At 43.7% G+C, this 14,287-nt stretch overlaps 1 protein-coding gene across 1 annotated transcript in view; it reads right to left on the bottom strand.

The window, feature by feature from the left end:
* UNC45A (unc-45 myosin chaperone A) overlaps positions 1–14,287 on the bottom strand; it is a 253,863-nt gene that overhangs the window by 132,523 nt on the left and 107,053 nt on the right. The window contains exons 12-14 of the mRNA XM_069222647.1: positions 5,540–5,681; positions 1,511–1,651; positions 886–1,013 (exon numbers count right to left, since the gene is read on the bottom strand). Coding sequence (XP_069078748.1) covers positions 886–1,013; positions 1,511–1,651; positions 5,540–5,681 — 411 coding nt within the window. The remainder of the gene's footprint in view (positions 1–885; positions 1,014–1,510; positions 1,652–5,539; positions 5,682–14,287) is intronic.

Genomic DNA, 14,287 nt, shown 5'->3' with positions numbered 1-14,287 from the left:
TTGCTTCAGTAATTCCCTATACTGTATAAAAAAAACATCAAAAAACAAAGTGTTAAGCACAAAAAATTCCAACCGAAAAATACATGCAAAATAATCATTTGCAGCTGTCAGAAATCAAACCGGACTCAAACCAATTAAAAATGACTCATAACAAAATGTTAAATCGAAGCCTAAGTTACACCTCAAAATTAGATGGACAAGCCTACAAATCAGACTCCAATTGTTCAGAACAAACCTCCAGTTACAGTAGAAAATGAACAAAAACAGAGGTTTGACCAAAGCTTTATAAAACCTCTACATAGTAACAGCCCAAATAAAATGGCTACAACTAATGAAACACTCTCCTGTACGGCTAGACATATGCAAACGTGAAATGCGGAGAGAGCCCATACCAACATACGAAAAGTGTTCTACAATAAGGTGGAATGTCAACATAAACCCCTTAGTATTGTTAAGGATGTTAATGTGGGGAATGTGACAGTATCCTGAGCCTTTTATAATTCTGTTTCTGAAGATCTCTCGATAAAGGAATGTCACCTCTGTACAAGTTGCACTTCACCCGCTTACTCCCACTAACACTTAATGATTTCAACAAGTTTTCCCCTCTTTTTTTATCAGATTAGCCGCTTTTTGGAAAGCACATTTTGTAAATTGGTGATAAAGTTCAGGAAGAAAGCAGATTAGTTTTCTTTTCCTACTCAAACAGTCATCTTCAAATCTTCCCAAGAACAACGTATCACAGAATCAGAAATACTACTGTACCACAATTTCAGTACTGGTTAAAGCTATTTGGAAGGGGTTCTCTTGAAGCATTATGGTACCATTTACATCTTGGCGCAATCGACAGAATTGATCTTGGGATCAAAATACATCCTATTTACTTACCTGGATATTAGTTCCCGGCAGGAATCGGTTAGTGCCGGACTCTCATTCTTAACCATGCAAGTTAGAGCAGAGACAACACCTGCAGCCAGCAGTTTTCTGATCCTCGTCACCACGAATTCCTTTTTATCCTGATGTAGAAAGGCAATAAAAAGAAAAACATTTTTGTAGCACCAGGAGAGGGTTAAGACTATAAGATCCATGGAACACATCATTCACCCAGGCTTTCTTACTTTCCCTCCTCAGATCTATCAACATCTTCACCTTCACCCTTGATGAATATGTTCACTCATAATACCAGCATTAAGTCTTCTCAGCGCGACTGGCATTACAACCCCTTCTTAACTGGCATGTGCTTTGCATAAGCACAGGGATTAGGTAGGTATCAAGGAAAAAGAGAGAAAGTAAACACAAAGAAAAATCAATAAAGGATGAGAAAGAAGGGCTACAACACAGATGCAGATAAGTAGGGTAGGATACATCTGCCCATTCTCTTTAGTCTTGTAATTTATTTTTAACCCATAAAAATGATCTGCATTGCTCCCCCTCCAATGAAACATACCACTTTATCTCTAGCTACTCAGTAGCAATCTTGCCCCATCACTGATTTCCCCACTAATTAACTCACCTTGGGGTGTTCCTCTGGAATATGCTGTTTAGCATATTTTGCCAACTCTAACATTTGTGGATCCAGTTCTTCCTTGTCATAGCTGTTGGTGCAGTTCACCAGGGTAGAAGCAACAGCAAACAGCACAGTCTTGTCCTCGGACTGCAAAGAACACCAAAAAAACAGAAATCTAAGGATAGCGAACTAAACTTCCAATACAAGAGGAATTTAACAGGTTTGCATGTATTTAAATACAGAAACGAACAGTCCTTCTATTGGCCTAGACTCTGCATAATATCAGCAAAAGCAGACCAAACACAAAGCTCACATGTCAGTTCAGCCGTTTTTTGTGATGTTTGTGGAGAGAAGTGGTTCACGAAATAACAAAAATGATACGTGCTAACCTTCCTGACTCAGGCGGGAGAGGACCGATTTCAAGGCTGGTCTCCCGCCTCCTACATGCAGGAAACCGATTCAGATTGCCAAATCACGATCTGCCGAAAAGAAGGGAAAAGTGAAATGCTTGATGCCTGTCACTCACGCTGCAATCTCCCTCTCCAAGAATTATCTCGGACAGCAAAGGTTAACGCTTTGGCCTTCATTCTTGGAGGGGGAGATCCGAGCGTGACAGGCCTCGACATTTCATTTTTGGCAGTTTTACATATTCATACAAAACGTTTAGAATGCTGTTTTTGTTTGTGCTATGGTATTAAGCTGCCAAAAACGAAATGCTGATTGTCACCGTACATGCCAATAGACCCGAATTAGGCAGACTGCCTCTGCTTCAACTTAAGTCAGTGGGGAAAAACTATTTCTTTAAATCTCCAACTTGCCTGCTCTAAAATGATGGCATGAATGAGAAATTGATGAGTGGTTTTGAAGTTTTAGAACGTACAAGTTGGACTTTATAGTTGCCAGCAAGGTATGCCCTGAGGCTAGCTCATATTACATCTCAAACTAAACAATATCTTAAGAAAGAGGATGTAAAATGAATACCAATAATTAGGCACTTCAGTGAAAAGACTATACCTTGCTTCTATAAGAGGCTTTACATTTTTGGGGGGTTCCTGTAGTCACTTTACTTTTCATGTGGATCAGTTTAAACAAGCTACTTCACATTCAGATTTCAGAAACATTTTCAACTGTTTATTTTTACATATATAGACAGATCATGGACTCACTTCACACTACCTTCTATAAAAACATGTACAGATTATTCAGCATTCAATATACCATAGAGATGCCATATCCTATCCAATTCATAAGCAGCTGCTCAAACCATTTAGGCCACCCCTTTATTCAAGCAGTGGCCCGTACTGGGCTTTGTTAGTTTACAAGTGAAATGTCTTTCTATAGCTGCATTCTTTCTATATCTTCATGCCAATCACCATAGTACTTCGAGGCCCATTTATGGTATTTCATCATGCTGTTTGCATTTCAGAAACAAGATCCTAAAACCTACATTGCTATCAAAGTAGAGAAGGTTGTTTTCCATTCTAAAATGACTGTCGTGGCAATATACCTTTATCTTATTTACACTGCACAATCAGGAAAAGGGTTAGGACGTTATAGCTGTACCAACATTGTTTTTATCGAATTTGAACCTCTTGAAATGTTAATATATTTATAATTACAATCTGACTCTTCATGAATCCGCTTATAGGCAATAACACAAAGGTTACCATTAACTTGGAGCTAACTACAGCCACCTGTATCTAGTTAAACAGGTTTGTAATTGGAAAATAACTGTTAGGGAACATATGACATGATAAAAGGTGGGATGTGCCAAATATGGACCTTACTGGCTCGACTGATGGAGACAGTCAAAATTCATAGTAAGTACCTGGGCACAGTGGTCACTTTGAGTTTGGAGACTATTTTAAAGTCAGCAATTTGTTGAAAGGGTCTCATTGAGAAAAAATAGCATTGTAACATTGTGCAGCTGAAGATTATTAGTTGAAGTTCCCACTCCTCCACGTCTCATATGATTCTGATCACCTGCAGAGTCCTTCAGGATTTCACCTTGCCTCCAGTTATCTTCAACCTCAAAAGGGAGTCCCATGGCAATCTTCTCACTAATAATGGCATCAAAATTCACCAATATACCAATGATAGACAACCCTACTTGGATGTTTCCTTCACTCTATTCATCGGACTCCTCAAGTACTGGCAGAGCTACGAGATGCTCAATTTCACCAAGACAAAACAAACAATTAGTGCAAACGAGGCTTTACCACATGGACCTGTCTGGATTTAAATCCCAACTTTGACCCAACATATTTAAATTCACCCTGCGGAACAACCTCATCCTCAGGAACATACTAAGAAGGAAACAGACACTATCTTATACTAGGTTATTCTATTAAAGAAAGTGATACGGTTTCTCCCACTTCAGAACATCTGTTCAATTCCTAGTACTCTTGCATCAGGATGGGTTCAATACCATGCTCCAAGGCGCCACACTGGCATGTGCACCAGGATCTGGAATAACTGCCATAAATCTATCAAGACCATCTAAACCCTGATTCAATTTAGGAAACAGCTGAAGATGCAAATGTTTAAGGAACGCAACATTACAAGAAAGTAACAGTCTATTTTTCTCCCAGAATCTAGCTATCACTGCAATCATTGCTAGCTGTACCTTTGCCCGTATACATCGCTTTGCTGTCTTTTAGCTAGGTTCACGCAACAAAAATGACACATACATCAAGTATCCAGAAGGACTTTTTCCTGGCATTGCAAAAGCCATTTATCTCATGACCCTCCCCATATCCAACATTTCCACATCCCTCTTGCTAAATCAGTTTTTAAAGGTGAAATTTCAACAAAAGCATAAAGATCAACTAGGTTCCCTGCAACCAAATGTTATTGTAACACTTCACTAACATTTCACAGTTGCTATGGTCTCCACACTTTGGATCTGTCTCTCTACACCTGCAGAATTTCAGTGAAAAGCATACACAGTTTTCATGAACAGTCAAGAGCCCAATGGCAGTCACAACACTGAATTTCTGTTTAAAAATCCGTAGAATTGATTTTCCTGTGTTTAGCTCCCATAGCAATTAACAATCTTCATATTTTGAAAACTGCAGGGTGTACATCTGCAAGTACTTGTAACGGCTTTCTGGTTACAGAGGGCAGTGGACCGGTTTTGCCTGCATAAGCCTACAAAGATGTCTTGATTTGAAACATGGTTGGCGATTAATAACTCCATAAAAACATAATCCTAGAACTGAGAAAGAAAAATACTCTTTTGCTGAGATGAATAACAAAAAAATAATTTTGAGTAATAAAGTCGCCCACCTGTCACACAAAAAGACGAGCAGCTTCAGTGAAATTAAGCTGCCTCCTGGGTTCATATAGAACATTCTCATTTTTTGGTGTGAAATTAAAGACTAATAGGATCATGACCCACAGAGTTCGTACTGCACAGATCGACGAAACAACATACAATGTAATATTGCAATGACAAAAATGACCTACGTGGGGGAGGGGGCTTCTTGGTGTACAAGGTGTTACCCTCATATCAACTTCACACTGCCAAAAACTAAAAACAGACTGAAAGCAGCATTCTTCTGTTCTATATTCTTTTGAAATCCCACAAAAAATGGATCTGGGATAGAATGTGCCATTTACTTTGAAGCTTCGACTTAAGTTCCATTGCTTGTCTGCCCTGCCAGGCACCTTATGTATGATATTGAACAACTGATTGCATGTAAATTCCAGTGCATACGATTCTTAAATGTAAACCCTGAGCATGTAGTGGAATTCGTCTCTGCAAAAATTCCCCTCCAAATCTTAGAGGGACTTTATTAATGGTGGTTTCCGAATGCTATGGTTCGTGAACTCTTTTAAAGGGGGTCTAGCCTACACAGGAATATGTGTTTACATAATCAGATGTAACATGGAAACGTAAGATGACTATGAACAGTAAGTCTGACAAATCTTTGTAGGAGGTAATAGACAGACACCTAAAGCAAGGGGAAACTTTACTCATTCATCCATTTAGAACTTCAAAACGTGGTACTTTTTTTTTTTTTTTTTTTTAACCTTTGCCAACTGGAACATGGCTTTCATGGCTGCCTTATCCTCGACAAACTCCTCCTTTACATCTGCATCGAAGGTGAGGTAAGCTAGTCCTTCCACTGCCCAGCGCCGCGTGCTGGCCTTTATCTCTTCATTACAGAGCCATCTGTAGGGGTAAAAAAAAAAAAGAAGAAATTAGTCTGATAATGTCTGGCCATATATGGCTATTTATTATGAAATGGGTGACTTTCTCTAAGAAAGGTGGGTGCAACGTGCTCAGAAGACAGACTGATATAAAGAAGGAAGCTTTTCTTTTGTTGCTATCCTTGCACTGGAATATATGGGAATATGTATTTGAAAATGGATAGTGCATTCTAAATGTGATTTTTTTGTAATCGTACACTGACGCTGTTATTAGTGCAATCAATTCACTAAGAAAAGACTTAAGAAAATACCTTTGATGAAGGCAGTTTTAAAAAGAAAGATATGATGACCGTAAAACAATTATAGCCCAGAGACTACCAAAACGGACCAAAGAATGATGACATTAGCTCTAAACTCCTGGTTCTTTAGCCAGGGTCAGCAGGCAATTCCCTCTTTTCAGGGGCCAAATTGAACTCTGTCAAAACGAAGAGCTACCGGAGCACTGTGTGACAGGCAAGGCACAATGGGCCAGATGTAGGTAGGTTCCGATTTTCGACTTGCAAATTGCGAGTCAGAACTACTCGCAATTTGCGAGTTGCAAATTGGAATGTAGGATGGTGTCCCTGACACATTCTGCGACTCGCAAGGGGGTCGCAAAGGCCCACCTCATGTAGATTCATGAGGTGGGTCGCAAATTGCGACCCCCTTGAGACTCGCGGCACTCACAGGGATAGTGGCCTGCTGGAGACAGCAGACCATCATGTCTGTGACTGCTTTTAAATAACGCAGTTATTTTTTTTGTAATGCAGCCTGTTTTCCTTAAAGAAAAACGAGATGCATTACAAAACAAAAAAATTAACCGTTTTCGTTTAGGACCACCGCCTGCTCTGGAAAAATGTTTTTAACGCCATTCACATGGGGGAATGGGTGTTAACCGCGATTGTTTTGCGAACGCGTTCGCAGTCACAAAACAATACAACATCGCGCTGCGACTCGCAATTAGGAAGGGAACACCCCTTTCTAATTGTGACTCGCAATCCCGTTTTGCGATTCGGTAACCAGGTTACCGAATCGCAAAACGGGGTTTGGGCATTGCGATGTGCTTTTTGAACGTCGCAAACAGCAAAATTCGCTGTTTGCGACGTGTAAGAAGTTTAGTACATCTGGCACCATATCTCTAGGCACTATGACCCCGACCCGCCCCTCCCCCCCCCCACCAAAGCTCGTGCGAACGACAGATGAGACCTTGGGCATCCATAATGAGTGTTTCTCTGAGGAGTAATCCTAGGCAAAAGTACTGAAATGCAGGTCAATCATTTTTCTCAGATGTACAGCAAACCTCAAGTGTTTAAGCAATTGTCTAAGATTTGCCATGATTCCCTCGACTATTCAATAATCTTCCCAAACTGATATGCCTGGTATGAAGCTCTGTGTTTTTCAATAAGCCACACTAGAGTCCTACACATTCTGGTATCATGGGCATATTTTCCTCCTATTCAAAACAATTAATTAATTAGATTTATTTTGTTGCTGCCTCAAACAGATATTTCTGAATCCTAACATCTGATAGTATCTATTAGCATTATATTATAATATATGTAATTTAAAGGTAACTGCATGTTGTTTGTCAAATACTCAGAGACAATTCACAGGGGTTTTAGTATTCCGCTCTCTAATGACAAATTCCCTATATGAATTCCTTGAACTTGTTCCATACTACTGCTGAAACACAGCCACATTCTGTCCACGAGGGAAGCAGTGAATACCCTGACAGATAGAGCATCCGACTTAAACTTTCGATTCAATGAGGGCCTGGAAGCAGCCAGCACTGTAAATAAAACTTGAGTGGCGCACCACTGGAAAGAGCATGTGGTAGAATTATACTTTCCTCAACTGCACAATCAATCAATCAATCAGTAAATTTATAAAGCGCACTACGTACCCGTGAGGGTTTCAAGGCGCTGGGGAAAGGGGGGGAGGGGAAGGGAGGCGGGGACTACTACTGATCGAAGAGCCAAGTTTTGAGGAGTCTTCTGAATGCGAGTAGGTCTTGGGTCTGGCGTAGGTTGGTCAGGAGGGAGTTCCAGGTCTTGGCGGCGAGGTAGGAGAAGGATCTGCCGCCGGAGGTCTTTCGCTGGATGGGGGGGGACGACGGCCAGGGCGAGGTTCGAGGAGCGGAGCTGGTGGGTGGGGGTGTAGGAGCTGAGTCTGCTGTTTAGGTAGGCAGGTCCGGTGTTGTGGTGGGCCTTGTGTGCGTGGGTGAGTAGCTTGAAAGTGATCCAATTGTCTACGGGGAGCCTGTGAAGGTCTCTCAGGTGGTGGGAGATGTGGTTGCGGCGGGGTACGTTGAGGATCAGTTGGGCAAAGGCATTTTGGATGCGCTGGAGACGTTGTAGGTGTTTGGCAGGGATGCCTGTGTAGAGTGCGTTGCCGTAGTCTAGCTTGTTGCTGACGAGGGCTTGTGTCACGGTTCTTCTTGTTTCAGTCGGGATCCACTTGTAGATCCTGCGGAGCATGCGGAGGGTGTTGTAGCAGGAGGAGGAGACTGCGTTGACCTGTTCGGACATGGAGAGGGAGGAGACGAGGATGAATCCTAGATTGCGTGCATGGTTGGTGGGAGTTGGAGGGGTTCCCAGTGTGGTCGGCCAGCGCGAGTTGTCCCAGGCTGAGGGGGTGGGTCCGAGGATGAGGACCTCCGTCTTATCCAAATTCAGCTTCAGCCGGCTGTTCCTCATCCATTCGGCGATGGCCTTCATGCCCTCGTGGTGGTTGGTTTTGGTGGTGTGTGTGGGTCTTTGGTGAGGGAGAGGATGAGCTGTGTTTCATCAGCGTAGGAGATGATGTTGAGGTTGCATTGGCGGGCCATTTGTGCGAGGGGGGCCATGTAGATATTGAACAGTGTAGGGCTGAGGGAGGAGCCCTGGGGAACGCCGCAGATGATGTCAGTGGCTTTGGATCTGAAGGGGGGGAGGCGTACACTTTGGGTTCGGCCGTGGAGGAAGGAGGCGATCCAGTGGAGGGCTTTGTCTTGTATTCCGGCTTTGAAGAGGCTAGCTATCAGGGTGCGGTGGCAGACTGTGTCGAAGGTGGCAGATAGGTCCAGGAGGATGAGGGCTGATGTTTCTCCGTTGTCCAGTTGGCGTCTGATGTCGTCTGTGGCAGCTAGAAGGGCAGTCTCGGTGCTGTGGTTCCGTCTGAACCCAGACTGGGAAGGGTCCAGGATGTTGTTGTCTTCGAGGTGGCAGGTCAGTTGCGTGTTGGCGATTTTTCCGATGACCTTCGTCGGGAACGGGAGCAGGGAGATGGGACGGAAGTTCTTGAGATCTTGAATGTCAGCTTTGGGCTTCTTCAGGATGGTGTGGATTTCGGCATGCTTCCAGCTTTCTGGGAAAGTTGCTGTTTCTAAGGAGATATTGATGACCTTCCGTAGTTGGGGGGGGAGGGCAATGATTGCGTCAGCTTTGTTGAATACGTGGTGTGGGCATGGGTCCGACGGTGATCCTGAGTGGATGGAGTTCATAATCTTGAGTGTCTGTGTCGTTGATGTTGGTCCAGGAGGTCAAGTGGTTGGTGCGGGTGGTGCTTGCGGGGATGGGGTCTGGCGTGGTTGTGGTGGAGAAGCTGTTGTGGATGTCGGTGATTTTCTGGAGGAAGTAGGTGGACAGAGAGTCGCCGAATTCTTGAGATGGTGGGATGTCGTTGACGTTGGTGCTGGGATTAGAGAGTTCTTTCACGATGTTGAAGAGCTCTTTGCTGCTGTGTGCGTTGTTATCCAGGCGGTCTTTGAAGGAGGATCTCTTGGTTATTCTGATGAGTTGGTGGTGTCTGCGGGAGGAGTCCTTGAGGGCTGTGTGGTTGTCGGGGGTGCGTTCGTGGATCCATTTCTTTTTTAGTTTCCGGCAGTCGCGTTTGGAGGCTTGGCTCTCGGTGAACCAGGTGGCTTTTTTGCAGGCTTGGTTGTTGGGTGGGTTCTTGAGAGGCGCTAGGGAGTTGGCACAGTTGGTGATCCACTGTCTGAGGTTGAGAGCGGCGGTGTCTGGGTCGGTGGGTGGGTTCTAGGCGAGGGTATTGGTTAGTTGCTCTTCGGTGACTTCGCTCCAGCAGCGGCGAGGTGGTTGTTTGGGGCGGTGGTGCTTGGTTTGTTTCTTGAAAGTGAAATGGATGCAGTGGTGGTCGGTCCAGTAGAGTTCGGTGGTGTGGTTGAAGGTGACGTGGGCACGTGTGGTGAAGATGGGATCAAGCGTGTGGCCGGCGATGTGGGTGGGTGTAGTGACGAGTTGTCAGAGTCCAAGGTTGGCGAGGTTGCCGATCAGCGTTGTGGAGTTGAGGTCGTTGTTGTTCTCTAGGTGGAAATTGAGGTCTCCGAGGAGGACGTAGTCCGTGGAGGGGGGTGCGTGGGTGCTGGAGAGTTCAGCTACCTTGCACCGCCATAACACGATCTTCGTGGCATTATGCGTTAGGTACAAATCAGTAATCTGTACTATGTCGGGGTACATAACTCTCAATGTCAAACAAGTCATAAAACCAAAGCTTACCATTAACCCACACTGCGGATTTCGACAGCTTTTAGCAGTGTGTCAGGATATACAGACTCTTAAACTGAGTACTGTATTATAGGCACTTTATGTCCATTCTTTTGCTGTTTCATGTATGTTATGCTTAAGAGTGATGTTGCTGATCAGAGGAATGCATGGTGTTGCAGCGCTAGTGATCCAGCAAGGACAGCTGGTCATGGAATGGGAATGGGTCGTCAGTGCTCATTAAATGTAGCCCGATCTTGGATTTTACATAAATAAATCTGTCTCTGTACCTCAACTGCATGGATACTGGACCTAAGAACATGATTATTGCACTGTAAGTAAATTTAAGAAGCAGATTTCAAGAAGAAAGCTGATGAAAAACATCTTACAGCCTGCCAGTGCTTTGACAATATCAGGTTGATCAAGGAAGAATGACAATATTTACATCTTTTAAGGGAAAGAAGACACTAACTGGTTAAGCTCTTCATAGTGCAGCACAAAAGAAGAAAGAATGGTTGAACTGTTAAGCATCTGCTTCACTGGGTTCCATCACTACTCGGACACAGAGATGCACAGAAAGAAGCTGATGTTTGCACCCAGAACATGCCAGGGTATCTCTCCTTGAACCTCTGTGATTTGCTCTGGGCAAGCACTATGATCGTTCTGTGGCTCTTGTTAGTATATTGGATGGAAAGCTGAAGGGATGCTTTGTGACCAGAAGTTCTATGTTTCTGTACTTTTTGGTACTGTGAAATATGCATGCCTGTTCGGGTCTGTGTGTCTGGTGTGCAGTATTATTTCTTTTTCGGACGTTCACATGTGGGGTTGCAAAGTTCTTAGTATATAACGTGCCCCCCTTACTGGACATGGCCATTTGAGATGCTTTGGGGGCGTGCTTGTGTTCCATGTCCATTGTATTGGTCACATACCAGGAGGGGAGGTTGTGTATTTTCTGGGCTGTCTGGCAAGCATGGCTGTCCATACATATATTTGCTTACCAGGTAAACCGTCTTCAGTGTTACTCTCTTATTTCCAGTCGTCTTCACGCTTTACTTGGCAATGTGTTAGTACTTTGTGTGTACATGAGGTCATACTATTGGCACTGGGGGCGTATGTGACACTATTCTTCTCAGAGACAAAACAAGTGTACAACAAACCTTCACTGGTTTATTAATACTTGAATTAAACTTCAAACGTCTTTGTAGTAATATGTAGAACAACTCTGCACTTGTCTTTGAGAATTACTTTTTTTTACGTCAGAAGGAAAAACATCTGTGAGTGTGTGGGACAATCTATTACATGTTATTTGAGTATGTGGGAGAGTGTATTTCATGGTATTTTGCCAATAACAACCTATTGTGTACAAGGGTGCTCACATTTTTACTGCTGGTTCCGCAGATGCACTTTATTTTTTATGGATGCTAAATGAATTCCCTTATTTTCTGCATATTGGTACATTTTGTGCCTCCAGGTGCAGTTGTGTTCCAAACGGAGGTGTGCTTCACTAATCAGTCTGCCTCAGTGGGAAGACGCTAGGGGGCAATCATTCCTAGATGGCTGTATCGTGTCATCCGCGGGATTGCGTATCATCGGAGGGTTTAGGCATGAATGAACCTTTCAGACTGGTCTGCATCGGTGGGAAACCAACGGTGGCTGTCTTTCCTAAATGGCTGCATCGTGTCATCCAAAGAGATCAGTGTTTTCCAACGGTTTTGGCACTTCCGTTCTGGCCCGAGCATGACCCTCTACATTAGGAGGTGTATTCCTTACCAGTAGAGGAGAGGCTGAGGCATCCATCGGGTAAACGGTGGCTGCGGTATTACCCGAGGCTCATGCCATCCCGACGGAGCTGTCATTTCAGGGTAGGTTGGCCGTGGTCCTTGGCTACTTGATGGAATAGTGTTCCCGCTTCCTTCGTGGGTGTAGGTCGTGCCATGGACGCCAATTCACTGAACTACCTGGGGTAGTGGAAGTGACATTACACGCCCTTTGGCCTCCACTTATTCCCATACACATACTTACACATACACACACATTTACACTTACATACACTCTCACCCGAAAGCATGCTCATAAAAGCATTTCAAATCATTTTTATTACTTACCTCATTTTCCATGGAAGGGCCTATTACATCTAATTGTACTCCATTGTTTTCCACAAATAGTGAATAATATATTATTTCTGTCATTTGTGTTACTAATAGTGAATAATAAATTATTAGTCACTATTAGTGTAACAAATAAATTGACAGAAAAAAAAGCGAGTGGAGCCCCAACTGGTCCACAGGGACGAGCTGCCACTGTGTCCCTGGTACTGAAGCTGCCACCTCTGAATTCAGGACTCGCAAAAGCAGTGCCAGAGGTCACAAAGGGCAAACCAATGACGTCCAAGGGCCGTGGTTCCCGGCGTGCGGAGGGGTTTCATTTTAGATGCTCCTCATGAACCATAATTAAGTGTGGGTCGGCTGCACTTTTTGGTTGACTGTCGTTTGAGAGCTCGTTTGTTTGGGCTTTTTAGTGCTATTTTATTTATTAAGGTACCAGAAGGCGTTGTCGCATGTAATGAGGATTGATTAACGTTTTGCAGATTCAATATAGGATATGACATTGTTTGAGCTCTCTTTAAAGGTAGCCGCAGATTCATTATTGTAAGAACCGTTTTGATTGGATGAGTGGGGCACGTTTGTTTAGCTTCCTGAAATGATTTTTTTAATTTTTTTTTTTTAATGTTTTGGTTTAAATTGAAATTTGTTTACCTTTACTGGATAACACCGGATGGTTCTTGCAACAACGAGGAGACCGCGGCCTTTGGGCAGTGGATGGGAACCCCAATCTCACCTCTTGCTGCCCTTAGAAGGTCTGACTAGAAACACTGATGCCACAGATGTACCGCCTGTTGAGCTTTGCCTTTTATGCCCAGCCTCTGTTGGCCTCTAATAAATCAAAGCGAGGGCCTCAGAGAGGCAAAGCTCCCAAACATAAGGCATCTCAGGCAATCCAGTCAACCCAGATTACATGGACCGCACAATCTTTACCCGCAGAGTCAGCTATCCCCATAAATCTGACTTATTTTTAAGGTCTAGCGTGTGCAAGCGCTCTGGCCCCTGTTGTAATCTCTCTGTGGGCTTTTAACCACACCCACCTCACGCCCATCAGTTTGGTTGGTATGTGGGCTTGCCTTTTAAAATTCGCTTGATTTCATTTGTGAAAGGCATGCATAAATTATGCCTTTTCCGGTGTTTAGCCCTCCTCGAGCGCACCGGTAAACTTCTGAAAACATAAAAAGCTCTGTGTTTTCCGAATAGCTTTTGAACTTCCTTTTCTCTTTATTTCGTAGGCTGCACAATCTCGCTGGGCAGTAGTTGAGTGCTTTGCATGACATCAACCCTGTTACATGGATAACTCTACTTTTGCCAGTTACATGGATAATTGCACTTTTGCCGATAGGTTTCATTGCAAGTGAACTTCTGTTTCTTTTTCTGTGTCTCCTTCACGCTCATGGCGACTGTCAGCTCGCACATGTGAAACACTTACTTTTAATTATCAGTTTATTTCATTTGAGTCAGGGCTGAGTCCTTTTAGTAGGCTGGGCATGCCTGTCTTTTTAAAAGCTGGAAACAGCAACTGTAGGAACTAGTTATTCTCTTTTGGTTGCACCTCAGAGTGTTGAATTATTTGCACATTGTTTAATCCTTAAGAGACTATAGCGAGCAGGAAATATTTCTCACCCTAACACATCTGATGTAATGATGATGAGTGCATTTTCTTCCTATTGGTTCGGACTTGTCCCGTCATGGTAAAATAACAGTCTGAAACACTTTCCACTTCCACCCTCTCTAAAATAAGAGAACGACCAAGCTGACAGTTCACCTGTATCGCACTCCACGGTATTCTGGGCAATGTGGGCAGCTGTAGAGGTGACCATACTCTGGTGGGTACTGGCACAATGACAGCCAAACAAGACATGGCACAATACTGAAATTCCCCTGACCCTTCTCCCACCCACCGAATGGCAGACGGAATTGGACTGGTGCATAAAATGGAGGGGTCCATTCCCAAAGCCAGGGGAGCAAGCATAAACATTGCAAGATTTAGGAAAGAAGGTGGA

This window comes from Pleurodeles waltl, chromosome 3_1, assembly GCF_031143425.1.
Source record: "Pleurodeles waltl isolate 20211129_DDA chromosome 3_1, aPleWal1.hap1.20221129, whole genome shotgun sequence".
NCBI classification, from domain to species: Eukaryota; Metazoa; Chordata; class Amphibia; order Caudata; family Salamandridae; genus Pleurodeles; species Pleurodeles waltl.
This window is presented reverse-complemented; position numbering and strand designations above follow the sequence as displayed.